The 27,870-nt window shown below is 37.8% G+C and overlaps 1 protein-coding gene across 9 annotated transcripts in view; it reads left to right on the plus strand.

Moving 5' to 3' along the window:
• ERBB2IP (erbb2 interacting protein) overlaps nt 1-27,870 on the plus strand; it is a 117,427-nt gene that overhangs the window by 33,047 nt on the left and 56,510 nt on the right. For 6 of the 9 annotated variants that reach the window (XM_014549132.1, XM_014549158.1, XM_014549141.1 and 3 more), the window contains exons 1-6: nt 5,627-5,646; nt 12,489-12,536; nt 15,275-15,472; nt 18,461-18,578; nt 24,355-24,433; nt 26,004-26,093. In XM_014549132.1, coding sequence (XP_014404618.1) covers nt 15,284-15,472; nt 18,461-18,578; nt 24,355-24,433; nt 26,004-26,093 — 476 coding nt within the window. In that variant the 5' untranslated portion in view covers nt 5,627-5,646; nt 12,489-12,536; nt 15,275-15,283. Of the gene's footprint in view, nt 1-5,626; nt 5,647-12,488; nt 12,537-15,274; nt 15,473-18,460; nt 18,579-24,354; nt 24,434-25,121; nt 25,273-26,003; nt 26,094-27,870 lie in introns of those variants that run through there. The other 3 variants (XM_005857950.2, XM_014549136.1, XM_014549168.1) reach the window with 3 other exon arrangements.

The raw sequence follows: 27,870 nt of genomic DNA on the forward strand, positions 1-27,870 counted from the left end.
CCCCCACCCTGAAGGGGCTGTGGCCAGCCTGCAAACAGCCATCAGCCCCTCACCCAGGCTGGCCAGGCACTCCTATATAATAAAAGGGTAATATGCAAATTGACCCTAACAGCAGAATGACTGGGAATGACTGGTCACTATGACACACACTGACCACCAGGGGGCAGACGCTCAATGCAGGAGATGCCCCCTGGTGGTCAGTGCGCTCCCACAGGGGGAGCTCTGCTCAGCCACAAGCCAGGCTGACGGCTGCCAGTACAGCGGTGGTGGCGGGAGCCTCTCCCACCTCCTAAGCAGCACTATGGATGTCCGACTGCAGCTTAGGCCTGCTCCCCACTGGCAAGTGGACATCCCCCGAGGGCTCCCGGGCTGCCAGAGGGATGTCTGATTGCCAGCTTAGGCCCAATCCCCCGGGGAGCGGGCCTAAGCCAGCAGGTGGACATCCCCTGAGGGGTTCCAGACTGCGGCAAGAGGGCACAGGCCAGGCCGAGGGGACCCCCCCCCAATTGCACAAATTTTTGTGCACCGGGCCTCTAGTACCAAATAATACAAAAACCTTTGTTTTATTTACCATGATTGAACTGTTAAGTTACGTCCAGTTTTATGCTATACCTAATACCCTTTCAAACTCTTCAAATTCTTTTAGGCTTTTCTGATACCTTAGGACACATCTTACTAACAGATGCACATACTAAATCAAGATACAGTACATATGCTTACCGTCACAATTCAGAGCTACACCAGCTTGATTCTGAGATGCTGAGTGTATTTCCCTAGGAAGGAGCTTGGTGGCGCCACTCCCACTACTTGGTATGTGCTGTCCCTATAATGCAGTGGTTCTCAACCTTCCTAATGGCGCGACCCTTTAATACAGTTCCTCATGTTGTGGTGACCCCCAACCATAGAATTATTTTTGTTGCTACTTCATAACTGTAATTTTGCTACTGTTAGGAATCGTAATGTAAATGTCTGATATGCAAATGTCTTCATTGTTACAAATTGAACATAATTAAAGCACAGTGATTAATCACAAAAACAATATGTAATTATATATGTGTTTTCCAATGGTCTTAGGCGACCCCTGTGAAAGGGTCATTCGACCCTCAAAGGGGTCACGACCCACAGGTTGAGAACCGCTGCTATAATGGCTCACTGCAAAACAAATGCTAAACACTATTTTTGCTTTTCACCTTTTTTTATAAAAGCAATAATCCTCTTCGGATTTCTTTTTGTTAAGAAAAATAGTACTAATGTCGGTCTTTCCTAAAAGTATAAAAGCAAAGTGGTATACTGCGAACTTTCTGATGGCGGGGAGAGGAAAGGTGCAGATCTGTAGTATAAGCTAATTAAGCAACACACTTCTCTCATCTGTGGAATGGGTACAAAACTAGAACCTGCTTTAAAGGGTTATTCTAAATCATAAATGAGATTGTTCATGTATTAGCAGACTATCTAGCACAGAGTAGCAAACAATAAATATCTAGTTTTGTTTTTACTTTGTATTATCAACTAGTGAGACAATCACTAAACCTTAGTTTAAATTTTGACTTTAAGACAGCGACGTCTTATAACTACAGATGTCAAGTTAAAAGTTTTTAATTTCATTTTGATTAAATGGAATAGTTTATAAAAGTTTGTACTACAGAAGCATTTTCAACCTTTTTCATCTCATGGCACACATAAACTATTAAAATTCTGCAGTGCATCAAAAATACCTATTTTTGCTGCTCTGACAAAGTTATAATTTTGATTCATTCACACTGGACTGCTACTTTTGTGTTGGCTGTTATATTTTTATTTGATAATCTAAGGGAAAAGAGGTCAGTGCCCCTGATTAAATAGTCAGGTATTGCATGTTTTAAAAATTGTTGCGTACCGGTTGAAAATTGCTGCAATATAGCAAGATAATTAATGTTTTGAACTGTACATTTTCTACTATAGTGATTTCTTACTAAGACTTGGTATTTCTTTAAAGCCCAAACATTGTTATCCTACATAACAACAACGATGGTAATAGTTTTCTTTCTAGTGTTCATAAATCTTACCAGAATGTTTATTTCTTGCATTCTAGCAGATTCTTAACCATGTGCCATTTTAACTATTGTCTGACTTTTTAAAATTAATTTCTGTTTTGTATCCCCTACCTATATATATAAAAGCCTAAGTGACCATTGCAACCTAATGGACGACCAAACAGGCTGCATGGGGCGACCAGGCTGGCAGGGGGGTTAGTGAGGGGCGACCAGATGACGGAGCAGCAGGCTGCCTGGGGCAACCAGGCCGGCAGGGGGCTTAGTTAGAGGTGACCAAATGATGGAGCAGCAGGCTGCGTGGGGAGACCAGGCCAGCAGGGGAGTTAGTGAGGGACGACCAAATGACCAAACAGTAGGCTGCATGGGGCGACCAGGCCAGCAAAGCAGGCTGGGAGCGACCAGGCCCGCAGGGGGGTTAGTGAGGGGCGACCAAGCGACCGAGCAGCAGGCTGTGTGGGGCAACCGGGCCCGCAGGGTGGGGCAGTGAGGGGCCACCAGGCTGGCAGGGGGTCACTGAGAGGGGCGACAAGGCCAGCAGGGGAGGCAGTTGGGGGTGACCAGGTTGGCATGTGGGGCAGTTTGGGGCGACCAGGCTGGCAGGGGGAGGGCGCAGTTAGGGGCAACCAGGCCGGCGGGGGAGCAGCAGTTGGGGCCGATCAAGCTGGTACGGGGGGGGGGGCAGTTAGGGGTGATCAGGCAGGCAGGCAGGTGAGCAGTTAGGAGCCAGTGGTCCCGGATTGTGAGAGGGAGGTCCGACTGCCAGTTTAGGCCCGCTCCCCAGGATCAGGTCTAAACTGGCAGTCGGACATCCCCCGAGGGGTCCCGAATTGGAGAGGGTGCAGGCTGGACTGAGGGAACACCCCCCTCCCCCCCGTACACGAGTTTCATGCACTGGGCCTCTAGTTATCTATAATAATAAAAGCATAATATGCTAATTAGACCCAGCATCCTTCCGGACGAAGCTGGGGCTGCGAGCAAAGTCTGGATCCCTGGTGCCAGCCAGCGGCCAGAGGGAAGCCGGTGCCAGCAGCTGGGGGATGGAAGGCCTACTCTTGCACGAATTTTGTGCATCGGGCCTCTAGTATTTTATAAGCCCTTTGAGGTCAGAGAACCACATATTCTACTTTATATTCCCACAGCACCCTTAGTAGTGAGGCAGTGAATAAATAGGTGACTAAATGATGTAATTGAGAGCTATAAGGGGGGGAAAAAAAGACCTATAAGAAAAAGTAATACTTGATTAGTAGAAAATTAAATTTTTGTTTTTCTTCTAGTTTTCTCTACATATATGATGCTATTTTACTTAAAAAGTAAATGGATCTTCAGCTCTAAAGGATATTTAAAATGATTTAGTAGAATCATAGGTATTATACCTAAAATGTTCATCTGAATCCTACTAAAAATGAATCTTTTAATAGATAAGGCTTTCATCATGTGGTGATATTTTTAAGCTTTACTTATAAGTATTAATCTTTCTGTAACAAAGTGTTAACAGTGATCTGGTTTTCTTTGGACAGTTTGTAATGTTTATAATCATACCAAGGCTAAGGTAACCTTAAAGCAAACACATTAGCTTTATAGAAAAACTAGAGGCCCGGTGCACGAAATTTATGCATGGGTGGGTCCCCTCAGCCCAGCCTGCACCCTCTCCAATCCAGGACCCCTGGACCACTGGCTCCTAACTGCTTGCCTGCCTGCCTGCCTGATCGCTTCTAACTGCCACCCCTGCTGGCCTGGTCACCCCCAACTGCCCCCCATGCCGGCCTGATCGCCCCATGCAGCCTGTTCGGTCGTCTGTTCGGTTGTGATGGTCACTTAGGCTTTTATATATATAGATGAGGATTTCAAACTATTTTCTCTTGTGTGGTTTTTTTGTTCTGTTTTTCTGATTCCTACTTTTTTTTTTTCTTTGCTCATGGTTCCTTCTCTATTGCTTCTCTTCTCTGATTTAGGGGAAAAATCTATACTAATAAAAGAGTAATATGCTAATTAGACCGGGAGACCTTCTGGACATCCTTCCAGACAAAGCCAGGGGCGTGGCCAGCCTGCAAACCACCCCCAAATGGCCCTCAGCCCCTCACCCAGACCGGCCACATCCTCCAGCAGGGGCACTCCCCCTGATGGAGGTGTGGCCAGCCTGCAAATGGCTATCAGCCCCTCGCCCAAGCCAGCCATGCCCCCCCCCCCCCAGCGGGGACCCTCACACCGATGGGGGCGTGGCCATCCTGCAGATGGCCCTTGCCCAGACTGGCCACGCCCCCTTGTGGGGACCCTCACCCCTTCGGGGCGTGGCTGGCCTGCAAGTGGCCATCAACCCCTCACTCAGGCTGGCCCCACCCCCAGCAGGGACCCTCACCCCGATGGGAACGTGGCCGGCCTGAAAACCGCCCCAGGCCCCTTGCCCAGGCCAGCCCCCAAGGGGACCCCCACCCTGATCCGGGACCCACTTCAGGGCAGACCAACCCATGCACCAGGCCTCTATACTAATAAAAGGGTAATATGCTAATTAGACCGGATGTCCTTCCGGACAAAGCCATGGTGGCGGGGCCAAGGCAGAGGCAGTTAGGGGTGATCAGGCTGTCAGGGTAGAGCTGTTAGGGGGATCAGGCTGGCAGGCAGGTGAGCGGTTAGGAGCCAGTGGTCCTGGATTGCGAGAGGGATGTCTCATATTAGAGAGGGTGTAAGGCCGGGCTAAGGGACACCCTCCCCCCCCTCCTGTGCATGAGTTTCGTGCACTGGGCCTCTAGTATACTTACAAAGAAATTAATCTTAAGAAATAAGCTTTGCCTTCACCAGGTGAATTTGCATTTTAATAGAGGTGTTTGGAGAGGGTCTAAAATAAGGGAAGGAAGGGAGGGAAGGAGGGAGGAAGGGAGGGAGGGAGGGAAAGAAGAGAAAGAAAAGAAAGAATTTGAAGCAGTGTGGCACAGTGTCCAGGATCCTCAAATCAGGTCATGCTTTTCAATAGGTTTGGATTGGTTTCTAGGATGGTATACACACTGCACAACAAACATACTAGTGGCATTAACTTGTGTCCTGGTATGTTTCTTTTTTTTAAAAGCTATTTTTCAATTAAGCTATAATTCACATGCAATGGAATTCACCTGTTTAAAGTGTACAGTTCAGTATTTTTAGTACATTTGCAAGACTCTGCATCCATTTTCACTATCTGTAACTCCTAAAACAACTTATCACCTCCTAAAAACCCATACCTATTATTAGCCACTCCTGTTTCCCCCTGCCCCTAGACTCTGGAAACCACTAATCTACTTTCTATTTCCATTAATAATTTGCCTATTCAGAGCATTTCATTAAATGGAATCATGCAATATTTGGTGTTTTGTGTCTGGTTTCTTTTTTTTTTTTTTTTTTTTGGAATGTTTTTATTGATTTTTAGGGAGAGGGATAGAGAGATAGAAACATTGATGAGAGAGAAACATCATCGATTGGTTGCCTCCTACATGCCCCATACTGGGGATCGAGCCTGAAACGTGGCCATGTACCCTGATCAGGAATCAAACTGTGACCTCTTGGTTCCTGGATTGACACTCAACCACTGAGCCACACAAGCCAGGCTATGTCTGGCTTTTTACCACAGCATAATGTTTCCAAAGTTCATCCATGTCATAGCATGTATCTCTGTGTTTATCTCTTTTTACAGCTGAATAATCTTCCATTGTATGGCTATACATTTTATTTATCTAATTGTTATGGATGAATATTAGATTGTTTCTACTTTTTGGCCTCCATGGTTAATTCTGTTGTGAACAGTAGTTGCTGCAAGTTTTTCTGAAAGCGTGTATTTTCGATCCTCTTGGTTATATACCGAGGAGTGGAATTGATGGTCATGTGGTAATTATGTTTAACTTTTTGGAGGAACTGCCAAACTATTTTCCAGAAGTGACTGTACCAGTTTACATTTCCCTCTATAATGTATGAGGGTTCCAGTTTCTCCACACCCTCCCTGACACTTGTTATTGCATGTCTTTTTCATTATAGCCATTGCTAGCTGGTGTAAAGTTTTATTTCATTGTGGTTTTGATTCATATTTCCCTAGTAACTATTGATGTTGAGCATCTTTTCGTGTGCTTATTAGCTATTCCTGTATCTTTGAAGAAATGCCTGTTCACATCTTTTGCCCATTAATTTTATTTGTTTTTTTATTGTTGAGTTTTAAGAGTTCTTTATATATTCAGGATACAAGTCTCTTATTAGATAGATAATTTAAAAATATTTTCTCTCATTCTGTGGATTGTTTTTTTCCCTTGCTAGATAGGGTTGATATTCTTTTTTATTTTAATGGGAATGTCTCTGGTATTTCTTCTATTTTCTTGAACATGATGCTAATGGTTGATTTTTTTATTTATTTTTTAACTGAGGAAATATCCTATTTCTAGTTTACTAAGATTTTTGTCAAGAATGTTAGATCCTTTTTGGCAGTTTCAAGAAGATTCCTCCACCCCCACCCCTTCATCTATTTGTGTGATGTACTGTTAATAGATTTTTCTCAAGTTTATTCATCTTGGCATTCCTAGAATTTATTCTCCTTAGTCATGTATGGTATTACTACTACATTTGAGTTTCTCTTCAAATCTAGGATTTTTTTGAAACATTCTTGAATACAAATGGTATATGTGTGTTTATGTTAATTTTTGGGTATTTGATAGGTGCTGGTATTCGAGTTATGTTGAATTTGTATCATGAATTGGGAACATAATGAGTCCTGAACCTTGTGTTAAATTCCATTCCTTGAAATTTTGCAAGTGCTTAATGTCTTTTAGAGAAATAGTTTATTGACAAACTTTTAAATTTTTTGATACTCTATTTCTTTTTTTCTTCTTTTTTTTTTAAAATATATTTTATTGATCTTTTTACAGAGAGGAAGGGAGAGAGATAGAAAGTTAGAAACATCGATGAGAGAGAAACATCGATCAGCCACCTCCTGCACATCTCCCATTGGGGATGTGCCCGCAACCCAGGTACATGCCCTTGACTGGAATCGAACCTGGGACCTTTCAGTCCGCAGGCCAACGCTCTATCCACTGAGCCAAACCGGTTTCGGCGATATTCTATTTCTTGAGACAGTTTTGTAATTTAAATTTTTATAGAAAGTCATCAAAATGTAAAATATATTACTACATATTTTAACTTAGTAATTTAAAAAAGCTTTTTGTTTTGTAGTATATGATAGGTAGAGGTCTGTCTAGGCCTAAATACAAAAATACTTTTTATTTGTGCTATTAAATTCCCATTCTGATTTCTACTGGTATGTTTTGTATCTTTAGACTTGCTGGGAAACTGTTTATTCTTAATGTTTATATTTGGCTACTCCCCCCAAAAACAGAACCAGCTCTTGGATTCACTCATCATTTTTACTCTTTCACTCTTCTAAATTATTACTTCCTGCTTTTTCCTTTAAATCCCTCCATTGAATGGAGATATTCTGGTGTCTAACAGGCCATTCTGGTGTCTAGCAGCATATCCTCTGGTCTCACCTGTGATTTTAACTCTAGGTACAAAAACAGTACCATAGAGCTCAGTGAGGCTAGCTAGACCAGGAAGTGAAGGGAAGTTAATGTCCATGGAGCCAATTTCTAATAGTGGGAGACAGGAGCAGATGGGTAACAACAGCTCACCTCTCTACCTATAGGCCAGGGGTGGGGAACCTTTTTTTTCCCAAGGACTATTTGGATAGGTATAACATCATTCTCAGGCATACAGAATTATCAGTTTAAAAATTAGCCTGCTATATTTGGTCAGACATTTAATTAACTCACCCTAATGTCTTGCCAGGGCCGGACCAAATGATTTCACAGGCCTTATACAGCCTGCAGGCTGGACGTTCCCCGTCTCTGCTATAGGCAGACAATTCTGAGAGCTCTCCTGTGTTTAAGTAAATGAGCCCCAGTTGTTCTTGGGAATGATTTTGATAATGTGCCGTTCCTTATATTGACTTTCCCTCCATCTCTGTCATACTCTTCCTGCTCCCACAGGTCATCTCCTAGACAGAATACCTGTCAGCCTTTGCTTTTGGGAGAGCCCAAACTGAGATAGGTGTCATAACGCTTAGTATTTAAAGAGTTAGTAATATTCAGGACTTGAAACTGGATGTCACCCAGGGTATGACTATAGAGAAGAGGGCCAAGATCTATGTTCTCTGTCACTATAATGTGTTAAGAAGTTGGCATAAAGTGGAGCAACTAGCAAAAGAGACTGAGCTGTCACCAGTGGCGTAGAACGAAATTAGGAGGTGTTATCTTGCTAAGTGAAGAAAAGGTATAAAGTAGTGGGGAGGGATGCTGCTAATCAAGTAAGAGGTGAACTTAGAATTGTCTATTGGATTTGGCAATATGTAGGCCTTTGATAACCTGGGAAAAACAGTTTCCATTGAGGTGTTAGGAACAAAAGTGTGATTGGAGTGGGTTTAAGAATAAAGGCAGTGTATACTCTATAGACTGTTTGTAATTTTGCTGTAACAGGGAACAGAAAAATGGGTTGGTAGCTGGGGAGGTGTCTCCAGGAGAGGTCCTTTTTAAGATGGGAGGAGAAATCTGCCTACTTGGTATAGCATATTGCTGCACATGTTCAAAATCAGTTGTTCCTTGGAGTAGTTTAGAGAACTAGGATTCTCTTTGGTTTATTTGACCATCTGTTCTGTTCCCATTAAGGCTTCCCAGATCATGCTTAAAGAGTTCAAGGGGGAAAATAAATTACCAAAAGTCATTAGCAGAAACTTTGGAGATTGGGAGTTATTCTGGCATGGAGATGAATACGAGGAAATAAAAATATGGAAAGTTAATCCTGCCACAGAATTGTGTTGTAGGAAAGGGTTTAGAATCCAGTCAAGACTGTATGAGAAAGGTATTTCTATGTTTGAAATAATGCCAAGATTTAATTTTCCTACCGCATTAAGCAACATCATTGTGAATGTATGTTTGTGATACATATTGCCACAAATGTTGCCTTGCACAGCTTTTTTGACTGGTTGTTGAACCAGCTATATGTTAGAAATTTACATCCAGACAACCAGTACTCTTTTCTGCATCCTTTCACCTTCCCTCAGTTTGGTTATGAGTCATAGTGAGCTGCTTTCTTTCCTTATTCTCCCTCTAATTCCTCCCTCTGATTATAGGATGACCAAATGTTAGGCTTTCAGAGGTAAGGAAACCAATTAATTCTGTGTGAGATGTTTGCATTTGTAGTCTTATTTCTAACTAGGGGCCCAGTGCACAAATTCATGCACCTTGAGAGGAACTGTGGGCCACGAGGCTGGGGTGAGCACAGGGGCGGGTCTCAGCCCATCCTCCGCGCCCCCGCCTGGCCCCTCCTGCCATGGCCCCCAGTCCTGTCTGCTGGCAGTAGGTGCAATTGGGGCTGGTGCCAGCAGCGGCACCGCTGCCACTCCCATGTGCTGATGGCGCCGGCCCCACACACACCCGCTGATGGTGTGGAGCGATCGGGGCCAGCGCCATCAGCTGGTGTGAGCTGCGGCTGCTGCCCCGATTGCCCCTCAGGAGCAGGGCGGGTGGAGAAGCCCTGAGGGGCTCCAGCACCAGCAGCAGGCATGAGTGGGGCTGGCGCCGGCAGCAGGTGTAAACACCGGGTGGGACCGTAGTCACAGGAGCAAAGAATTTTCAGTAACCACCAGAGGCTCGCCCCGATGACAGTGACTAGCACCCCACCTTGGTCTGGTGCCCCTGCTCACCTGCTCCACCATCCCACTACAGCCGACGCCTGCCATGTTCCACGCTCTGCTGCCTGCTGTCGACGCCCGCCCTGTTCCGTGCATGCCCCCTGGTGGTCAGCGCACATCATAGCGACTGGTTGTTCAGTTGTTCCACCATTTGGTCTATTTGCATATTAGCCTTTTATTATATAAGATCGTGGAATGAAAGATTGTTTTCTGTAAAAATAGGCCCTCTTGTTTTACAAAGTATGTCATTCTTCCTAAACTGAGATGGAGAAGAATTCTGAAAATTTTTCTTCTACCTTGAGCAATTTTCCTTCATGATAAAGAATCTTGAGTTTTGGGGCTGGGGGAAGGTAGAAGTGGGGGAAGAATCGTGAGTTTTATATCTAACTAGAGGCCTGGTGCACGACATTTGTGTACTGGGGGTGGGGGGTCTCTCAGTCCAGCTTCTGGCTGAGCGGTGCTCCCCCTGTGGGAGTGCACTTACCACCAGGGGGCAGCTCCTGCATTGAGCATCTGCCCCCTGGTGGTCAGTGCGCATCATAGCGACCAGTCGTTTTGCCGTTTGGTCCATTTGCATATTAGGGTTTTGTTATATAGGATCTCCTAAATCAGAATCTCTAGGTGTGGTAATCTATACTTTTGAAAAATACTGTACATGAATTTTATTCAGTTAGTTCCACCATCGCACCCCAGGTTTCTGTTTTCCTCCTCATGAGTAGCTTTTTTATTGGTGAGAGATTTTGCTAGGACTGTGTGAATTGTTGCCTAAATTGCTTTATAAAACAATTTCAATGGGCTCTTCTCTTTCTTTAACTAGATTATTTCCACCTGCCTACAGATCCATTGTTGTGACTCATTCTACCCTCACTACTGCTCTATTTTTCTAATGTCCTTCATAGCCAAACAGCCTGAGTTGTCTTTATTTATGTCAAGTTATGCTGTTCTTATTTCTTGAGTCCCCTCCAAACATTTTGTTCTCCACCACTCCACAATAAGTGATCTTGTCAAGATAATAACCTTTGCATTACTATACAGTGGTAATTCTCATTAACATACTAGTAGCTGATAACTTCTTCCTTGAAACCATCTTTTTTCTACCTACATTTATTCCCTTGATGCTTTCACCTAATTTTATTGCTTTAAATATCATCTCTAAGCAGATGACTTCCAAATTTATATCCTCAGCTTGGATCTCTTTCCTCCATCTCTGAACACCCATATCCAACTGTCCCCTCAGGATCCCACTAAGACATCTGTCAGGTGTTTTTACACTAATGTTTCAAAGCACAAGCCCCTCTCATCTCTCTTCTCTCCAACGTGCTCCTTCCATGGTCTTAGTCCATCTCAGTTTTATTGGCAGTTCCATTCTACCAGGCTATCACATATGTGGGAATATGTAGAATGACAAATTTTAAAAAAATATATTTTATTGATTTTTTACAGAGAGAAAGGGAGAGGGATAGAGAGTTAGAAACATCGATGAGAGAGAAACATCGATCAGCTGCTTCCTGCACACCCCCTACTGGGGATGTGCCCGCAACCAAGGTACATGCCCTTGCCCGGAATAGAACCTGGGACCCTTGAGTCCGCAGGCTGATGCTCTATCCACTGAGCCAAACCGGTTAGGGCTGTAGAATGACAAATTTAGTGGCCATCCTTTGCTTGCTACATACAAAGGTATTGTTTGTGGCATGTACTATATGTAGAATTTGTGGAGAAGATTAAACAACTCAGTAGTCCTAAACTACTTAGCATAGAGACAAATAGCCTGTTACATTACAGTGATTCTGTAAAACTTCAAAACACATTTATTAATATCACTGAATTTTTAAGAAAGAGACTATGATGTATATGCTTTTTTATTAATGGGATTGTTTTGGTTTCAGGTTATCTCACTTTGGAATATATGTTGGTTACAGGTATAGAAAATTTAGCAATGGTTTAAGCAAATAAAAGTTTAGTTATCTTACAAACTAAGAAATCCAGAATTAAATAGTAGTTAGCATTGCTTCAGCTAATTTTAACAGCAATGCTATTAGAGACCCCACAGCTGGTTTTGTGCTTCTACACTGTCAGCCTTATTGATTTGGTGTTAATTCTCTTGCTTGCTGACTTTTATGGTTCTAGGATGATTGTTGAGTAGTAGACATTACATTCACATCTAGTCCTGGATATGGACAGCACATTAAAAAATTTTTTTTAGAATCAACCCTCCTCATTCCACCCCCAAAGCAGATTTCTGAGTATATGTCATTGGTTTTAACTGTTATCCATTCATTGCCTTTCCAGCCTTAGAAAGCTTAAAAGTGGGTATTTAGTGGGGTCCATTACCAGCCTGAGAGAAGAAAAATTCTGGAAAGGAGAAATAGAATCTGATAAGCAATTAATAGCTTCTGCTACATAAAACTATCAAAAACTACTCAATTTCTATATAATTGGTGATTAGCATTTATTTGCTTGTAAAAACTTGATCATTTCTCAGTAAGTTCAGATAAATGGGATTTTAATGGTAGATTGAGAGATATTTGTTATTTGATATAGAGCAGGGCTCTAGATAGCATACAAATAAATTAAGAATAATCCAATGACTGACTGAGAAGTTGGCCATTTATTTAGAAGTTAGCAAGTTTGCATGTATCAGTTTACACTGGTGAATTTTTGAGAATTTTAATTTACATTTTGAGGTAAATAAGAAATTAGAAGAGATGTTCCTTAGAGTCATAAAAATCTAATTTTTGTGTTAATTTTGTTTGTTTTCATAGAATGTTGGCTCAGTTAAGAAACAGCAGGGAGATAAATTCAGCCAAGTGGTAAGTGGCTTTAATTTTTCTTGTTACAAAGTATTTTGGGGGGAGAAAAAGGAAGTGTTCGGCTTTTTATTATGCCTTTTTTTCTTGGCTCACTCCTCTTTCTTCATTTGATTAGAAAATTTTTTTCATCTACCGTGTTGTCTGATTTATGAAGTGACTCTTGCTTGTCACAACACTAAAATTCTAATTAGTAGTCTCCATGTTGATCTCTTCCTGTTCAGACTAAGTGAGGCTTTCTCCCTTTGGTTTGCTTTCTTACAATATTGTGTAAGGGAGGATCTCTTTGGGTGTTGTCACTCACTTATTTCCTCCTCTCCCCTCAATAATTGAAGTTCCCTCATTTTCAATCAGCAGTGTTTAGTCTGCTGAATTGGGTCCATTTTTGTATTGACTCAAGGCCCACTGTATTTAATCTGAAGTCTAAACTGTTCTCTTCATAGCCTCTGTTCACAGAAAGTTTTCATTTGAGATATAACTCTTTTTGTAGCTTCCTAGAGCTATGCATCTAATTCCTTTTCTGAGTTAATTGTCTCTTCTGACCTCTGCAGTTTCTGAACATCTGTCTGCGACATGATCTATTCATGATTTCCAATATAGAAAAATCTTGGAAGTTGTTTTACCTTCGTTAACTATTACTTTGAGGGGGAACAAATAGTGGTAGACAGAGACTTGACTTGGGGTGGTGAACACACAATACAGTGTACAGATGATGTATTGTAGACTTATACACCTGAAACCTGTATAATTTTGTTAACCAGTGTCACCCCAATAAATGCAATAAAAAAAAACAATTACTCTGCCCTATAAATTGCCATATATCTCAAGTGACCTACACAGATAATATCTAAAACAACTTTTTAAAATCACATATATTTAATAATAACAGTCCATGTCCTTTATTCTCAGAAATTATACTCACAAATCCGTTATGATTTCTGGAAAATGGACTTTTAGGCCATATCTTTCAAGTTCTTGGCTACTATCATATTATGTAAATATAAGCAAAGTAGTTATAATATGATGAACCAGAATAATAGAGACATCTCACCGTAGTTGTTCCATAGAACTTCAGTGATAGAAATGTTCTGTATCTTCTCTTATTCAGTATAATAGCCATAGCCACATGTGGCTACTGAGCATTTAAAATGTGCTTAGTGCAACCAAGAAACTAGATTTTAAATTGTATTTGGTTTAACTTGAATTTTAAGATTAAAATGCCACATGGTCTAGTGGTTACCATATTGGGCAGAGATGAGATGCTTTTCCATTGTTTTTACCCCCTGATTCATTATCAGTTAGTCTTAGCATCTCTTGAACAAAACATTTTGTTTTTATTTTTTGGAATCTTTTTAATCTTACAAACACATAAGTACAAACTATATTCACCTTTCGCAATTAAATTTTTACTAGATCAATAAAATTGCTTATTCTTATCAGTAACCCTCTTCATATAAACATGTATTGTTAATGAGCATTCAGTAAACTTTACTGAATATTTGTTGACAAGATTTTTATTACTGTTTTTATTCAGTATAATTGACATTATATTAATTTTAGGTGTACACCGTGAATGATTTGATATTTTGTATATATTGCCAAATGATCACCACAATAAAGTTAACATCCATCATCACACATAGTTACAAATTCTTTTTCTTGCAGTGAGAACTTTTAAGATCTATTCTCTTAGCAACTTTTAAATATGCAGTACAGTATTATTAATTATAGTCATGATCCCCATGAGACAAAGATTTTATAGAAACATTTGATGTTTGATATCATAGTGTAAGGGAAGAAAAAATTTTCCTTAACGGTCTCTGGGTCCCTGGCTGCATCTGAAAATTAAACTAACAAAGACAGATTAACAGGAGAAAAGCATACACGTTTATTTAATACTAGAGGCCCGATGCATGAAATTGGTACAAGGGGCTTGGCCCTCGCAGCCCCGGCTGCCTCGGCCCTCCCAGCCTCGGCTTCGTCCAGAAGGTAGTCCGGACGGTTGTTTTGCTGTTCTACCGTCCAGTCTAATTAGCATATTCTGCTTTTATTACTATAGATAAGTTTTAAATGACATGTGAGCCTTCATATAGAAACAAAGACCCAATGAAACTGTTAAAACTTAGTTTTATTGTGTATTTTTTTTAAGAGAGAGAGAGAGAAATGGGGAGTGGAGAGAGGGAGAAAGAGAGACAGACAGACAGACAGACATGGGTTTGTTGTTCCACTTATTTATGCATTCATTGGTTGCTTCTTGTATGTGCCCTGACCAGACATCGAACCTGAAACCTTGGAATATTGGGATGATGCTTTAACCCAGTGCCGCGACCCTTTAATACAATTCTTCATGTTGTGGTGACCCCCAACCATAAAATTATTTTCGTTGCTACTTCATAACTGTAATTTTGTTACTGTTATGAATCGTAATGTAAATATCTGATATGCAGGATGTATTTTCATTGTTCGTGACTCACAGGTTGAGAACCGCTGCAACCAATTGAGCTATGTGGCCAGGGCCAGAAGTGCTTGAATTTAATTTGAAATGTAATATATATAAATTTTATAGTATGGCAATGTTAAATGCACTTCATTGCGTGTAGGTGAGGTATTTATCTGTGATATATAAATTGTGATAAATGCATAATTTGTTTTGAAAAATTGTTTTACTATGTATGTTTTTTCCTTTTATTTATTTTGTTAATATGTATGTTTTAACTAAATTTATTGTTTGAATATTGCAGTGTCTAAAAATGACTACAAAACGAAGTTTGTTTGTGCGGTTGGTACCCTGCCGATGCTTACGAGGGGAAGAGGAGACTGTCACTACTCTTGATTATTCTCATTGCAGTTTGGAACAGGTTCCCAAAGAGATTTTTACTTTTGAAAAAACTTTGGAGGAGCTCTATTTAGATGCTAATCAGATTGAAGAGCTTCCAAAGGTATGTTAACACTGTCTTTAAAGAATTTGCCTTGTTATTTTTATACCTAGAAATATGATATTCCCAATGTTGCCTTAATGCTGCAGCTGTATAAGGTATCCCCTAAAAATATATGCACACAATAATTATAAAGGCAGTGTTTATTAAAATACATTTCATTTTCAAAATTGAGCTCTCAGCTGTTGAAGTATGTATACGTTTTTTTTGGGACACCCTGTATTTGTGTGCACTGTTTCCACTTTTTTTGGTTTAATTTTATCTTAGGGTATGCCGCACTATATATATTCCTCAGCCAAGGACATACTTAGAGGGAGGAAGGGAGAGGTAGATAGGTAGCTAGATGATGGATGGACGGATGGACGGACGGACAGACAGATGTATGTATGTGAGAGAGAAACACTGATCACTTGCCTTCCATATGCTCCCCAACTAGGGATCAAACCTGCAACCTAGATATGTGCCCTGACCAGGAATCGAACCAGCAACCTTTTGATGCACCGGATGATACTCAACCAACTGAGCCAGTCCAGCCAGGCTCAACTATTTTTAAAATAGAATTTTTAACCTCTGTCTCTTCATGTTAACTGCTTGAGTAGTTGTGTAAATAACTTAACATTTTGTATTTAATTCCAGTTTTGTTATAGCCACTAAGGTAGATAATAAGACTACACAATTTCTGCAGCCAGTAGATTTAACTAGACAAAGAATTGAAATTAATTTGCCTTTTCTAGTTTTATAAAACGTTGATCCTACATTATTATCATTGGGGATAAATTGGCGTTTTTTGTTTATTACATTTTAATTTAGTTGTTAAACAGCTTCTTAGAGGTAGCATTCCGTTTACCTCATTTCGGTTTGTTTGGAAAGGTTTTGGAGGACTTAATATTTCTGAAATGTAGAAACAACTAGAAGGAGAAAGTTGGATTGTTGCCATGAAACATCTCATCTTATCTACTTGATTAAAATTTTTTGTGACTACTTTTTCCCTTAAATCTTAATCCCTCTTTATTCTCTACTCAATTTCTTCTTCTTTTTTAAATGGAAACGCTGCAGTAGCTTTAATTTAATTGTTAGAACCATTTACCACCCAAACAGCAGTATTTTTCTAACTGTGGGTAGACACATGAATGGCTTAAAAGTCAATTTAATACGTGTGCCTTTCCAAATAATAAGCTATGATTTTGACTGGCAAATTTAGAAAATAAAAACATAGCACACCCAGTTAAACAATTTTCAGATAAATAATAAATAATTTTTCAGTATAAGTGTGTCTTATGCAATATATAGGACATACTTTTACTAAAAAGTTATTGTTTACCTGAAATCCTAATTTAATCAGGCATTCTGCAATGCTAACTTTAATGGAATAGAAAATAGAGTGTGTTATATATATATCCATTGTTACATGAAAAATTTGTTGTAGATTTGTGTGTCTGTGTGTATACCTACTAGATGGCAGTTTTGAAAAAGGGTTGTATTTCAGTGGCCGTTAGTAAACAACATTTTAAAATCCAGTGCCGTTCTAGGTTGTCTTATAAAGAAATCCACATATGGCTATGGATAAAATATTAAAGGTTGTGGTTTGCCCAGCTGGTGTGGCTCAGTGGTTGAGCGTCAACCCATGAACCAGGCAGTTGGGTTCCGGTCAGGGCACATGGCAGGGTTGCCGGCTCAATCCCCAGTGTGGGGTGTGCAGGAGTTAGCTGATCGATTATTTTCTCTCATCATTGATGTTTCTCTCTCTCCCTCTACCTTCCTCTCTGAAATCATTAAAACATATTTTTTTTTAAAAAGGTTGTGGGTTGCATGTTTATCAATTATTTCCCTATGTTGTGATCAAGTGCTGTGTAATGTACTTTTTCCATGTTGTTCTTCAGCAAATAATTATCTTTCTTAGCTAGTTCTCCTAGAGAATGTGGAAGACTAAGATTAGTTTCTTTCTCTCTTCACCACCAGTGGGGTATCAATCTAGGGATTGTTGAAAAGAGAGAAACTTGTTATGATAGTGCAAATAACTGAATAACTTAAACCTAACCATTTTTCATTTTTGAAAGCATGCCCTCCTTAAATAAGGTTTATTCATAATGCCATTCTGACAACAGTTTTTTTTTGTTTGTTTTTCTAAAAGACTTTACTTTGTTATAAAAGTCTTAGAGTCACATCAATATTAACAGGAAGATATACAGATTTCCCATATACCTACTCTATCCTCACACATGCCTCCACCATTATCAACATCTCCCACCAAAATGGTACATTTGTTACAATTGAGGAGTCTACTTTGAAAAATCATAATCACCTAAAGTCCATAGTTTACATTAGGTTTCACTCTTAATGTTACACATTTTGTGGGTTTGGACAAATGTATAATGAATGACATTTATCCATTATTATGGTGTCATACAGAGTATTTGCACTGCCCTAAAAATCTTCTGTGTGCCATACAGGATTTTTTTTTTTGTATGGGACTTAGAAGTGGCCCACTTACCTATTGCTGTTGGTAAATATATTTTCAGGTCACATTTAATTACTGTGACTTTAGCATAACAATATATTTGCTCCCATACTTATTTTGTCCTCCAATACCAGAATTCTATATTTTGAGTAAATTTTAAGTCGATTGTACTTACTTAAATTTAATTTATGTAAACTTTCATTTTGGAATAAGGGTGCTTGAAATACAAGCCCCAAAATTTACAATATTTTATGGCCACTTATTTTTTATTACCTCTATAGAGAATACAACCATGTACTTATTCTCACTTAGTGCATTTGCTCAACGTAGAAGTATGAGGATATAAATCATTCTGAGTAGGTTGATTGTGTTCAGATTCATAAGAGCATAAAACAATGATATCTTTCTTGGTATTTGTGTAGGTATAACTGATTCACTTTTAATAATACTGTTTATTTGTATAAAGGTTAATAAATGAAAAATTAAGGAAACTTAAGAAATGATCAAAGTCCTTTCTTCCCTTGTTTTAATAGCAACTTTTTAACTGTCAATCTCTACACAAACTGAGTTTGCCAGACAATGATTTAACAACATTACCAGCATCTATTGCAAATCTCATTAATCTCAGGGAACTGGATGTCAGCAAGAATGGTAAGATTCCCCGCCCCCCCCCCCCCCAGGTTTTTGTACTTGGGAGCATGTTATATTAAGATTTCTGTTGTGTTTTAACAAATAAAAATATAAAATTAAAAAGTCATTATAATGTATTACTTTAGTTTTCTTTTATATAAAATTTATCTAAGTGACCTATGAGAGCTTAAAGCAAAGTAGAGAATAAGTATAAAAAATATGAGCCCGGCCAGCATGGCACAGTGCTTGAACATTGACCTATGAACCAGGAGGCACATGCCCGGGTTGTGGGCTTGATTCCCAGTGGCGAGTGTGCAGGAGGCAGCCAATCAGTGATTCTTTTCATCATTGATGTTTCTATCTCTCTCTCACTCTCCCTTCCTCTCTAAAATCAATAAAATACATTTTTTTAAAAGTATAAAAAAATTAAAATGTCCTTTTAATTTAAATGCTGGGATACATGTATGTACATATTCATATATCCTTAAATTTATATATTTATTTATATACATTGCCCTGTTGTTTGTAATGATGAGTAACTAGTAACTGTGTCTATTGTTGATTACACAGTTTCATATATCCATAAGAATGGAGGTCATGTAGCTCCATCATTACTGACATGAAAGATTTAGTGTAAAGGAAAAAAATTGTGCAACATTATATATGAATTGAACATGAACAAATTATTTAATTTATTGAGAGACCACTCTGTACCAAATACTTTATTAGGAGCTGGAAATGCAATTAATGATGAGATATAAAAAAGACATGGTCACTGTTCTCCTGGGATGTATAGTCATCTTTAGTTTAGTATACATTGAAGAGAGTGGAAGATATATTCCAAAATGTTAAGTGCTTATCTTGGAGTGAGAGAAAAGTAGACACTTGCAAATTTTAGAATGAGCATGTATTTATTTTATAATTTATGAAAAAAAGGAAAAGTAACAAGGATAAATTCTAAATGCTCTGCCCAAAGATAGAAGAGTTCAATGAACACTTAATACTCAGTCATCCTATATAATAAAAGGCTAATATGCAAATCGACCGAACAGCAGAACAATCAGTTGCTATGATGAGCACTGACCACCAGGGGGCAAACGCTCAACACAGGAGCTGCCCCCTGGTGGTCAGTGCACTCCCACAGGGGGAGTGCAGCTCAGCCAGAAGCTGGGCTCATGGCTGGCTAGTGCAGCGGCAGTGGCGGGAGCCTCTCCCGTCTCTGCAGCAGCACTAAGGACCCCTCGGGGGGTGTCCAAGTGTTGGACATCTCCTGAGGGGTCCCAGACTGTGAGAGGGTGCAGGCCTGTTGAAGGACCCCTCCTCCCTCCAGTGCACAAATGTCATGCACTGGGCCTCTAGTATTTAAGTAATTCTTTATAGCAACTGGAGAAAATCTTGACAAACAAGCCTCAAAAAGTTAGTGCAGTAGTGCCAGAGGACACCTAGCAGTTGTATTCTATAGCCTTTTGTCTTTATGATTTGAATATCCAGCAGTTATTCTATATGTCAGTTTTCCTAAATTCCAGGTCTTATTATGAAAACCACTTTAGGAGAGATTAAAAGTCTTCCTGTTTTCAGAATTAACAGTTAATTTTGGCAAATGAATTAATCATTATGTCTACCCATCTCCATTAAAAAGCAAAAGTTACTTTAAAATAAATATATAAATTTATTACATGTCTTCATTTACTAAATCCTAATCATCTTAATTGTTTAATATCAAACAATGAAATTGTGTATTTCATAGGAAAATGGTTAAATTAACACTTCCTCTATAAGGATTTAGAATGTGTTTATATTCATTGTAGGTTTAGGTTCAGGTTACAGTGATTAGTACCCTATTGCGTTTCAGTTGTCAGTAACCAATACATTTTAGTTTTAAGGCTAATTCAATTGACCCTTAAACAATGTGGGGGTTGTGGGGCCTAGGGGCCACGACCAACCTTACAGTAAAAAATGTGTGTATAAGTTAAGTGGCCCTCTGCATATGGGGATTCCGAGCCACAGATTGAAAACAACATACTTTTTAAAAACCTTTTTTATGATTTATTTATTTTTCATGTCTAATTTTTATTTTGGAATGTGAAGTTATTTTCAATTAAAGCATAGTTGACATACAATATCATATTAGTTTCAGGTATATAACAGTGAGATTTCACATTTACACACCTTACAAAGTGATCACCACAAAAAGCTCACTATCCGTCTGTTACTGTACAAAGTTATGATATTATTGACTGTATTCCCTGTGTTGTACTTTACATCCCCATGACTTATTTATGTTATAACTCTAAGTTTGTCCTCTTAATCCCCTTCACCTTTACGCCCATACTGCCATCACCCAACCCTCTAGCAACTGTCAGTTTTTCTGTATCTATGAGTCTGTCTGTTTTGCTTATTCATTTGTTTAGTCTTTTAGATTCCTCATATAAGTGAAATAATACAGAATTTGTCTTTCTCTGATTTATTTAACTTAGCTTTATACCCTCTAGGTCTATCCATGTTGTCGCAAATGGCAAGATTTCATTCTTTTTCATGATGGAGTATTATTTCTTTGTATGTGAATGTGTATGTGTATGTACAGATGTTGTGTACACACACACATCCACTTCTTTATCCATTCATCTATTGATGAACACCTAGGTTGCTTCCATATCTTGGCTATTGTAAGTAATGCTGCAGTGAACATAAGGGTGCATATATCTTTTAAAAATTAGTGTTTTGTTTTCTTCAGATAAGCACCTAGAAGTAGAAGTGCTGGATCCTCCTTTGTCTATTGTTATAGCCTTTGTTTTCAAGTCTATTTGTCTGATTTAATATTGCTATACAGTCTCTTTTTTTTGTTTCTTTTTTTTGTTGTTGTTTCCATTTTCATGACATCTTTTTCCATCCTTTTACTTTCAGTCTTTATGTGTCTTTCAGTCTGGAGTATCATGTAGGCAGCATGTTCAGTCACCCCACGTTTTTTCAATGGGATACTTGGTCAATTTACACTTAAAGTAATTATTTTAACCTTTTTAAAATGAATCATTTAACTTTTCAGTTAAATTTTTTCTATTATAGTGTTTTAAATTTAAAATTTTAATATAATTATTTGATTGAATTCATTTATGATATCCTTCTTTTTCTTTAAAGATTTGTTTAGCAATAAAAAAGAATGAAATCTTGCCATTTGCAACAATATGGATGGACCTAGAAGATATGCTAAGTGAAATAAGTCAGACACAGAAAGACAAATACCATGTAAACTAACTTATATGTGGAATCTTAAAAAACAACAACACACAAAACAAATGCATAAACAAAACAGAAACAGACTCATAGATATAAAGAAAAGCTGATGGTTGCCAAGTGGGAGGAGCTGGTGGGATGGGAATTAAAAAAAAAAGAGTGCTCAGAGGAGCCTGACTAAAATTTGGTCAAGGAGAGAGTTTTTATTGCCAGTTTTCTGGGTTAGAGTGGCACTATCAATGATTCAGGAGAGATAAGAAGGAAAAATATAAAATAAAAATAAAGTTAGTTATTTGTATTGAAAGTACCTTTATTCCCTGTAAAACAGAATTAGGAGGCAGGTTCCTAGGATAGTCCTAAAAGCCAAAGGGAGCTTTGTAGTATACAGTGGAAGGAAGCTATTATGGACTCATTTTTCTTTTCATTCAGATGACATTTACTAAATAATTCTCTGTCTCTACTCCATGTATTTAAATGAATGATTATCAATTAGCATTCATGTACATAAATTAATAGAAAGTCCCTACCCAGCTTGAAAGAAAATGAGTCTAATTGTGGAGCCCTGTAATAATCACAAGCTCTATAGCATGGTAAATAGATAAGTGAAACAGGGAATTAGAATAATACGTAACACTTCAAGTGGTGAACACACAATACAATATGCAGATGATGTATTATAGAATTGTATCCCTGAAACCTATATCATTTTATTAACCAATGTAACCCCAATGAATTCAATTAAAGTATTTTAAAAATTAAAAATGAATAAAGAGAAGAGATTTAAACTTAAAAAAAAAAGAATATACAACAAGAAGTAGTACCCCAGAATATTCTAGAACTAGCAATATCAAGAAAGGTTTAGAAGCATAGGAGGAATTATTGAATCGGACTATCGTTCAGGTACAATGTTTTCCCGGCTTCTAGAATACTGGCACATAGTCGGTGGTCAAGAAATAATTGCTAATGAAAAAATAGTAAACACAAGGAGGGCTCTATGCAAAATTAGTGAGGGATAGAATAGGATAGCCCAATATAAATAATAAACCAGCACATAACAAGTGCTACTGTATTCCAAGTATTATCATAGTAAAAAAAAAAAAAAGAAAAAAGTTAGTAAATGAAAGTATTATTCATCAGATTTTGAAATTATTTAAATTTTTAGGATTCAGATGACCACTAATTTAGAGGTGGATGAGAGTTTCACCTTACATTCTGAGTGAGAAAATTGAATTACCCCTAAAATTTTCTGTATTATAACATCTAATCATGTTAAATCTTAAATAAGATATTGTAATGTTATATCTAAGCTCTTGTGTTTTCTCATTTTAGCTGTTCGTATCAGTTCAATCTAATAATATTCTAGTATATTTCAATATGCTGGATACTGTTTTCATATTCATTAGCTGTATGCCCTGCTTGGAAGAAGGCAGGAAACATTGTGGCATACTAGATCTGTGTTTCCACAAGCTGAATTTATTTAAAGGCAATTGTTTTAAGATCTTTGCTTTTAGATTTTCTTAGCTTCTAATCTTTTGCATAGTCCAGTATTTTTCAACTGGCCAGGTAGTGTGGTTTAGTGATTAAAACACTTTTCTATGAATAAGACTTGGACTCTAATCATTGCTTCTCAGTTTATTGTTTCCATTATATTGGGGAAGTAATCTAATTCTCAGTCTATATATTATATTATCAATATTACCATTTCCCTGCCTGCCTCATGAGACTGCTAACCACATTTTGGACCAGTCTGTGTATAGGAAGTATATAAATTCAAGGTAATATTATTCATCATTATTTCTTACGGAATTCATTTTTATTATCTTTTGCATTCTATGATTAAACTGGAGTGTTAATTTATGAGTCTTACTAGTAATTTGCTTTTCCCTTTTGTCTCTATAAAGTTTTGGTTTATTGTTACCATTTTAAAGCAATAAAAAGTTTGCCAAGCTGCTATCCCAAGCCCTTGCAAATAGCAATTGGTGTTAAAGCAATTATCTGTTGCATTCAAATGGCCTATCTTCTTGAGAAGACTAATGAGAATGATGATTAAAACATATCAAAGTGGTAGATGGAGAAAGCTTGTGGGGAGGTGAAATAAAAGAACTGAACACTATGTAGTTATTAATTCTTCCTGTATGGGAACACTGAATAAAAAGCCAAGAATTATAAGGCAGAGAAACTAGAAAGAATAGCTTAGATAAGCGATTTTAAAATTGTGTGCCACAAGAATTTTTAAAACGAGCAATACCTGACTAGTCAAGAGCACTGACCTCTTTTCCCTTGGATGTCAAATAAAAAAATGACAACAGCCAACACAACAATAGCCACCTGGTGTGAGTGAATCAAAATTATACCTATTTTTTGTCAGATCAGCAAAAAACATCATTTTTGTGTGTGCTACAGAATTTTAGTAATTAGTTCATGTGTGCTATAAGTTGATAAAGGTTGAAAATCATGCTTAAATCTTTCTGCTATGGGAATTTACCTGGAACTTAAAAATTGTTTAGACTGGTTTCATGTAATAGATTCTTTTAATTTGATCATTAATTATTTGTTAATTTTTTAGGAATACAAGAGTTTCCAGAAAATATAAAAAATTGTAAAGTTTTAACAATTGTGGAGGCCAGTGTAAACCCTATTTCCAAGTAAGTTCTTCTCTGTTGAATTATAAGTTACTTTTGTAAATTACTATCAAAATATGAATAGTAGTTGAATATACAACTATGAAATAGTAATAGGATATTACTTTCTATATTGAAATGAACTTTTAGTATTAATCTTAAATCTATAAAAAATTTGTTTTAGATTAAAATGGAATCTTTTAAATAATCTTTCTAGTCCCATATTTTGCAAAGGTAAATTTGACATCCAAACAGATAATGCAAGTGTTTTGCTCCAGGTTTTACAGATAGTTAATGTCCGAAATGCGACTAGAATTCAGGTCTCCTCGCTCATTGTTGCTGGCACAAGATAAGAATGTCTTCACCTGCAAATCAAATGTGTGGCACACTCAGACTTTTGAAAGTAGTAAGCTGAAAGGTCAAGGAGGGAAAAACAACAAAAAATGGAAAAATCATATACCAGAGGTCATATATATTCTTTGGTAATATATATGGTAATGGCTAAACACAGAACACTTTCCTGGTGCCAACGCTGTTAAATTTTATAAAAATGGAGTGGTGAAGCAAAAGACGAGAAGAGTGAAATGAAACATGTGCTAGGATTGCTAAGTTGAAAGTTAAAACCAGCTTTCACATAGTATAGTAATGTACTTAATGAGTGTTTCTGAAAATACCATTTCTTTACTTGCTGTGGAAGATGGAGGAATGTGACCTAGGAGAGAAGGAAGATGAGTCAAAGACTGATGAATCTACTGCAAGAAAGTTTTGTACTTGATAAAATCCAGGACAAACATGTAAAGATTGTTTTATCCTCATCTGAAAATACTGCTCTAGCATCAAGTTCTAGATCTGTGATTTCTTTTGTAAGTCAGAGGGAATACAAGTTAAAGCTAATACTTATAGGTTCTTATAGGGCTTTAAAATGTCATGGAGCTTTTTATATTATTTCTTTTTTCTGCTTTTTATAAAATTATAGAATATTTGATTATTTTGGGACTTAATGTTGAAACTGAAAATAATCTAAACCGGTAGTTCTCCAATGGGGATGATTTTTCTCTAAAGATTTATTTGGTAAATTCTGGAGACATTTTGGGTTTTCACAGCCTGTGGTACTGGGCGGTGCCACTCCTGGTTTCTAGTGGGTAGAGCTAAATATTCAACAGTGCAGATGACAGCTTCCTCACAACAAAGAATTAATCGAGCCCCAACTATCAATACTGTCAAGGTTTAGAATTCCTTATCTAGTCCTTTGGATTGATGTTAGCCAAGGAGAATTTTAAGAGTTCCTGCAGATGTTATAATTATGTCTTAAATTCTGTGTATTGTGGCTTATTCATAGCTGACAATTTTGTGCAGATTTTATCTTAAAGACAAATATTGTCTCACTACCTTTTAACAAAGAGATACAGATACAAGCATTGAAACAGGTAAGTTATTACAAAAGGCAAATTTCAATTTGAGGATCACTTGTAAAAGTAAAGAGGTGACTATTATCTGTTAAGAATATGAGTTGGTTAGACAGATTCTTAGATTTTAATAAGAGACTGAAATTGTGTATGTGAATTTAACTTAAATTCTGGTATATTTTGTATAGGCTTCCCGATGGATTTTCTCAGCTGTTAAACCTAACTCAGTTATATCTGAATGATGCTTTTCTTGAGTTCTTGCCAGCTAATTTTGGCAGGTAAATTATAGTTCTTTTCTAAAACCTTGTCTTGTTAGCTCCTGTAAAGTTTATAAAACTACAAGTTGCTTTAGTAATACAGTTAATTACAGTTTCATAGGCTCTTTTGTAATTATTTTTAAACATTGTGGTTTTTAGTTTCTTCAGAACTTACTTTGACTTTGAATTTACTTTTTCCAAGTTAGCAATAAGCAGTGAAATATTGAAAATGAAAAGTAATGTGAAACTTGAATTGTTTTTTAAAATATGCAAAAATAGCCTGACCAGTGTGGGTCAGTAGTTGAGCATCAACCTATGAACCTACAGTTTGATTCCTGGTCAGAGCATATTCCTGGGTTGCAGGCTCGATCCCCAGTACGGGGCGTATAGGAGGCAACCAATCAATGATTCTCTCTCATCATTGATTTTTCTATCTCTCCCTCTCCCTTAGTCTCTGAAATCCATAAAAATATATTTAAAAAAATAAAGTATGCAAAAATAGAGTTTAATTGGGGGTTATTTCTTCATATTTGAGATAAGTAATGCTTTATTCTTAGCATTTATCATATTTGAAAATCTGATTAGTGGTTTATATCTTCGCCACTAGAATCTCAAAATTCTGGAGAAAAAAATGTGTTTCTCGGTTTTCCACCACATTGTTTCCCCCCCCCTCCAATATCTAAATATTTTATAGTCCCTGAGTAATTTTTTAAAAGAAAAGATGCATCACTACTATGTATCAAATTATTATAATTTTTAAATTAATTGCTAGAGAAACTGCTATCCAACTACATGTTAATTTTAGAGTCATCTTTTTTGTCTAAAATTAAAGAAAAATATCATATGATCTCACTTACTTGTGGAAACTTTAAAAAAAATCCTAAACCTCCAAACTTATAGATAACAGATTGGTGGTTCCTGTAGGTATGTGTGGGTGAAGGTGATAAAAAGGTACAGACTTTCAGTTAATTTTTAATACAGTATTGTGTACATTGTAACTAACAAATAAGTCATGGTGTGTAATATACAGTGTGGTGACTATATTTAATAATTACTGTATTACATATTTGAAAATTGCGAATAGAGTAGATCTTTTTTTGTTGTTAATCCTTACCTGAGGATATTTTTCCCTTTGATATTTTTTTTTTTTTAAGAGAGAATGGAAGGGAGGGAGGGAAGGGGAGAGAGAGAAACATTGATGTGAGAGAGACACATTGATCAATGGTTCGGTTGCCTCCTGCACGCACCCCAACCAGACCAGGGGGTGAACCACAGTCCAGGTATGTGCCTTTAACTGGGAATCCAAATGGCTACCCTTTGGTCTGCAGGTTGATGCTCTAACCACTGAGTACACCAGCAGGGCATGACAGTAGATCTTAAAAGTTCTCATCACAAGAAAAGAATTTGTGACTATGTGTGGTGGTGAATATTAACTAAACTTATTGTGGTGACCATTTTACAATATATACAAAGATGAAATCATTACATTGTACACCCGAAACTAGGATAATGTCAATTATCCTATACTAGAGGCCCGGTGCACAAAATTTGCGCACGGGGGAGCTCAGCCAAGCCTGTGCCCTTTCACAATCCGGGAGCCCTCAGGGGATATCCAACTACATTTTTTAAAAATCACCTTGTACTTAATTTTCTTACTAACTCCTCCTTTTAAACACCCCTCACTGTCACATTCTGTTTCTTCTTTTTATTTAACTATTTTCCTGGCCTCACTCCATTTTAGCATCCTTCTCTTTCCTGCTTTCTTTCCCTCCCTCCCTTTGAATCTCCCACAGCCCCT

This window comes from Myotis brandtii, unplaced genomic scaffold (genome assembly GCF_000412655.1).
Source record: "Myotis brandtii unplaced genomic scaffold, ASM41265v1 scaffold115, whole genome shotgun sequence".
NCBI lineage: Eukaryota > Metazoa > Chordata > Mammalia > Chiroptera > Vespertilionidae > Myotis > Myotis brandtii.